Source organism: Sinohyriopsis cumingii, chromosome 15 (genome assembly GCF_028554795.1).
Source record: "Sinohyriopsis cumingii isolate HCF-2022 chromosome 15, ASM2855479v2, whole genome shotgun sequence".
Lineage (NCBI taxonomy): Eukaryota > Metazoa > Mollusca > Bivalvia > Unionida > Unionidae > Sinohyriopsis > Sinohyriopsis cumingii.
The window spans coordinates 100,918,897-100,924,896 of record NC_142975.1 but is presented as its reverse complement, the minus strand read 5'-3'; the positions used below and the strand labels follow the sequence as shown (position 1 = coordinate 100,924,896).

Here is a 6,000-nt window from a genome sequence, read left to right as displayed (position 1 = left end):
TAGTAGTTAGAAGTAAAATGGCTTGAATTCTTGGGATGTCTTATTGACCAGTAGATCATCTTTATGGACTTTTTTAAAAACAAAAACAATTTCTGACAGTTCATATTTTTAGTCCGAAAAGCATTGTTGGTCAGCCGTGGAACACGGGCACGACGGCAAAGTAAATATAAATATCAAATCTTCTAAGATTACACAATTACATTTTCTCTTATATTGACTGTGAAGAGTTGTACACCTTTCTTATACAAGCTAAACATTACGCTTTTGGAATGATCAGTATGCTTTTTCGCTACATAATGCTTTGCCTGTGACTATATATGGATTATGCATTTTCGGAATATCCACGTCCCCAAAAAATAAATAATCATTTTTTTCATTTTTATTAACATCCCATTAATCCCACTTACCATATTCAAAAGAAAAACTTATATGTAACGGCGACATTAAGGTACGATTGTCCATAAATTTGCATGCACTTTCCTAACTGTATTGATATGTTATATTTATAGCAGCTGTCCCTTTTCCTATAAACGAGCTGGTTTCTACTCCGAAACCTTTGACCTTGGATTGATTATTATGATTTATGTTTGCTAGAGGACCAATCTTCTCATACTTTCCTTATGCAGTGGTCCCCCTCTTGAACGGCCCTTCTGACCAACGGCCACCTGCTTTTTACGGCAAACATCATCTGGCACCAATGAGTTTGTACTCAAACGTACCCCTCAAGAGCGGCCACCCCTCTAACGAGACCAGCGGCCAGCATATTAGTACAAAAATGTAAAATGTTCCCTCACGAGCGGCCATTTTGTTTCTCAAATGTTATCCAGAACATATATTTAATTCATATTGTGACGTAAGGTAAGTAATCAGATTATCTCTACCGTCGATACACGTTTCATAATGTCAAATTATAGTTACCGAAAGAAGTGTTGACTAAAGTACATGTGACAGTAAAATGAATATTGTATCATTGTTTTTAAAAGCCACCATTTACAGGAAACTGGCTTAACGATGATCTGTCCAGTTCTTCTTCTTGATGGTTACAAGCAGACGTAATTGTCCTCAATACATAGTCTGCCTAGGCTAAAATTAATTGTGTGCATTACTCACACACAGACAAGTTATTCCTGAACAAAAGAGAGTACCAGACAAAGACCGAAAAATCACGTTTCAACATAATTATGGCTTCATTACAAAGAATGAATGTTGTCCAATTAACAAAAGTTTCGTCTGCATAAATAAACCGCATACAGTTAGCAACAGCCGAATAAATCATTACCAAACATTAACTTGTCATCACGTAATTGCATAATATTAATTTAGAAGAAAGTCGGTTATCCTACTCGACGACATCGGGGGAGGTTAGGGAGGGGGAATTGCCGAACAATTGTATGTAGAAAAGACTCGAATAAAACAATGTTATATTCAAATGACTCAAATAATCAACTTCGTAACCGATAAAGAGGTTATTCAGCAGCAGTGGGGAAATGGAGCGAATGGAAAGAAAAGTATGTATGTATCAAGATTTAAATGACGTTTTTGAATGGTTTTGCAATGTGCATGACAGCAATACCCACTCGCGTATAAATCACGCATACGTCAAGATTGAGAACCATTAAAGTATATTCAGTTGAAATTATTATATTATTATAACAAGAAGATCCTTTTAATATATAATGTTAATTTTAACCGAAGATGTTAAATGAAGATATTAAATGCTTTGAAGTATGTAGCGTTCTTACTACGTTCATTGCATATACTTCTCAGAAAAAATGTATTTGCCTATGGAAAGACCATCCCTATTGTAAGGCCATTTTCCTGTTAAAGTTTGGGTGGCTGTATATGAGAGGGACCACCGTATTCTATTTATAGCAGCAGTTTATTTTAGAATGGGTAAAAAATAGACTGGTTTTCGAACTTTTAATCTGTACTCGCAGATTTCTTTGTTCTAGTTTATATTTGGTACATTACCAGTCTGTAGGTATTTGCCTCAAAAAGTCGTGTTAGTTTAATTCTATCTGATGCATGTGTTAGAGCAAAAATGTTTTTCAAATAATTTCATGGATGGACTAGAAGAAGATAAAAACCCAATTCTTCCAAAGATTAAAAGATGAATACACGAATGACATAATACAGCATTCCATTTTAGGGCATATTAATGCCCATTGGAGGTTGTGTTGAAGGGAATTCAACAGTGGTCAAGGTGGTAAATTTGATGTGAAAAAACACTTGAAATCAAAGAAACGCAATGAAGTAGCTCATCATTGTAACTGACTGATATAAATGTTGAGGTGTTATTAACCTAGCTCTTAACTGAACAGCCCCTAATGTTAGAATAATAGATGGGTCCCATGTTCAAATGAATGCTTCCCCGATTCCACAATTGCAGAAAACATGCATGTCCAAGAACAAAATCATCTAATATCGTTCGGTGTTTAGCTGAATATACTTCAAATAAATTAGCAGACGCTATGAATATTGAACCGTTTACTATTGCCACAGACTGGACTAGTGATGATGACAACATGATGTACTGAGTCTATAATTTTATAATAATATTGGTTTCAGTTTCCCCTACTAATGTAAGGATTACCGGAAACAAGGAAGTAATAGCAGGAATAGATATGTTGGTACTTAGATGTACAACAGGGACCTCAAATCCCACTGCTGACATCCGTTGGATGAACGGAACAAATACCCCGACTGGGTTCTTTTCCTCCAGCATAGATCAGCCTGGGGCATATGGTGGGAAGTTCCGATTGCAGGATTTGACCATCACTCCCACCCGCTACATGGACAGAAGTACTATTACTTGTACAGCTCAAAATTCTGCGAGTACGGGACCAGGTGTTTCTGACAGTGTCATCCTAAATGTCAATTGTAAGCTATTTCTGATACAAAGTGTTGTGGGTTTTTTTTCCTCTGGATAAGTGACTTTTGTCTTTTGATTTAATTGGTACTCACATACATACGTTGGTACGTACTTGTAAATATTTCTAATAAATACATATGCATATGTGTATGTTTATCGATCTATCTAAATATCTATCTATCTATATATCCATCTATCTATCTTTCTGTACATCTATATATGTATCTATCTATCTATCTATATCTATCTATCTATCTATCTAAATATATATATACATACATACATATATATATATATATATATATATATATATATATATATATATATATATATATATATATATATATATATATATATTATATATATATATATATATATATATATATATATATATAATGGGTGGTCTATTAAGGCAGAGGGTATGTATAATAATTCCATCACACATGATGAAGAAATAACATTTTGCACAAGACTGAGCTATGATCTTACTTTCTTATATTTAAGTCATAAACAAATTATATTTCAGGACACAAACATATATCAAAACTCTACTGAATAATTATAGATATAAATCTCAGAAATGGAAAGCACAATATTTATGAATGTATTTTGATGTTTTATTTTTTAGTCAGCCCAGTTGTAACGGTGTCCATATTTCCCAACAATACCATCACAGAAGGTGACGGCCCAGTCACTGTACAATGTTCGGCGTCAAGCAAACCAATCTCGAACTTCACTATTACAAAAGATAGAGTGAGCACTGTCATATCAAAAGGACAAGGAAAACAGGATAATCGCCATGATTACATCATACAAAAAATCAACAGAACACATGCAGGAATATATTCATGTACTGCTTATAATGGTGTAACAGGTCCACAGGATGTAACGAAGGCAACAGTAGAATTAGTTGTGCAATGTTAGTATACCGCATTTCTATAACAATATAACATAATACATTTTCATCATTTAATTCAAACATGATAAATGATAAATATTTTCAAGTCATATCCAGCTCTCAGAAACTGATATGTAATAGAGGAGTGTCACTTGGATATTACGCCATAGAATCAGGTAACTGGTATATACATGGTAGGACCAAGAATTGATACCTATTTTCACCTTGTATAGCAAGTGTGTTCTTTTCAAGTTGTAACATAACAATGATTTTACCTCATAAACAAAAAACCCCATATCATGTATTGTTTGAAAGGAAACAAAAATTAAACACCCAAGCCAACACATGGGATATTAGGTTAATGCTATCTGACATTACTTTCCTTGCTTCAATTTGTTCTTGCTGAGAAACACAAGCTTACACAAGAAGCAAAATAACTAGTGACGTTTTTAAATCTGATGATAATTTGCTTTCCTTCAAAACCTATGTATAAATGTAACATTGATTGGTTGCAGAACTGATAAAAATGAGAAAAAAAATAATAAACATTTTAGGCAGAAATTTCATAACCTGTAATAGAAATATGTGCCTAAAATAATATAAGATACGGTTCTATCACTCAGTAGTTAGAAGTAAAATGGCTTGAATTCTTGGGATGTCTTATTGACCAGTAGATCATCTTTATGGACTTTTTTAAAAAACAAAAACAATTTCTGACAGTTCATATTTTTAGTCCGAAAAGCATTGTTGGTCAGCCGTGGAACACGGGCACGACGGCAAAGTAAATATAAATATCAAATCTTCTAAGATTACACAATTACATTTTCTCTTATATTGACTGTGAAGAGTTGTACACCTTTCTTATACAAGCTAAACATTACGCTTTTGGAATGATCAGTATGCTTTTTTCGCTACATAATGCTTTGCCTGTGACTATATATGGATTATGCATTTTCGGAATATCCACGTCCCCAAAAAATAAATAATCATTTTTTTCATTTTTATTAACATCCCATTAATCCCACTTACCATATTCAAAAGAAAAACTTATATGTAACGGCGACATTAAGGTACGATTGTCCATAAATTTGCATGCACTTTCCTAACTGTATTGATATGTTATATTTATAGCAGCTGTCCCTTTTCCTATAAACGAGCTGGTTTCTACTCCGAAACCTTTGACCTTGGATTGATTATTATGATTTATGTTTGCTAGAGGACCAATCTTCTCATACTTTCCTTATGCAGTGGTCCCCCTCTTGAACGGCCCTTCTGACCAACGGCCACCTGCTTTTTACGGCAAACATCATCTGGCACCAATGAGTTTGTACTCAAACGTACCCCTCAAGAGCGGCCACCCCTCTAACGAGACCAGCGGCCAGCATATTAGTACAAAAATGTAAAATGTTCCCTCACGAGCGGCCATTTTGTTTCTCAAATGTATCCAGAACATATATTTAATTCATATTGTGACGTAAGGTAAGTAATCAGATTATCTCTACCGTCGATACACGTTTCATAATGTCAAATTATAGTTACCGAAAGAAGTGTTGACTAAAGTACATGTGACAGTAAAATGAATATTGTATCATTGTTTTTAAAAGCCACCATTTACAGGAAACTGGCTTAACGATGATCTGTCCAGTTCTTCTTCTTGATGGTTACAAGCAGACGTAATTGTCCTCAATACATAGTCTGCCTAGGCTAAAAATTAATTGTGTGCATTACTCACACACAGACAAGTTATTCCTGAACAAAAGAGAGTACCAGACAAAGACCGAAAAATCACGTTTCAACATAATTATGGCTTCATTACAAAGAATGAATGTTGTCCAATTAACAAAAGTTTCGTCTGCATAAATAAACCGCATACAGTTAGCAACAGCCGAATAAATCATTACCAAACATTAACTTGTCATCACGTAATTGCATAATATTAATTTAGAAGAAAGTCGGTTATCCTACTCGACGACATCGGGGGAGGTTAGGGAGGGGGAATTGCCGAACAATTGTATGTAGAAAAGACTCGAATAAAACAATGTTATATTCAAATGACTCAAATAATCAACTTCGTAACCGATAAAGAGGTTATTCAGCAGCAGTGGGGAAATGGAGCGAATGGAAAGAAAAGTATGTATGTATCAAGATTTAAATGACGTTTTTGAATGGTTTTGCAATGTGCATGACAGCAATACCCACTCGCGTATAAATCACGCATACGTCAAGATTG

The 6,000-nt window shown here is 34.3% G+C and overlaps 1 protein-coding gene across 1 annotated transcript in view; it reads left to right on the top strand.

Annotated features, from left to right (window-relative positions):
• The first annotated feature begins 2,599 nt into the window (after positions 1-2,599).
• The window catches only part of LOC149782388 (nephrin-like), a 95,312-nt gene continuing 91,911 nt past the window's right edge, over positions 2,600-6,000 (top strand). The window contains exons 1-2 of the mRNA XM_089933777.1: positions 2,600-2,880; positions 3,501-3,791. Of these exons, the coding sequence (XP_089789903.1) occupies positions 2,625-2,880; positions 3,501-3,791 (547 nt within the window). The 5' untranslated portion in view covers positions 2,600-2,624. The remainder of the gene's footprint in view (positions 2,881-3,500; positions 3,792-6,000) is intronic.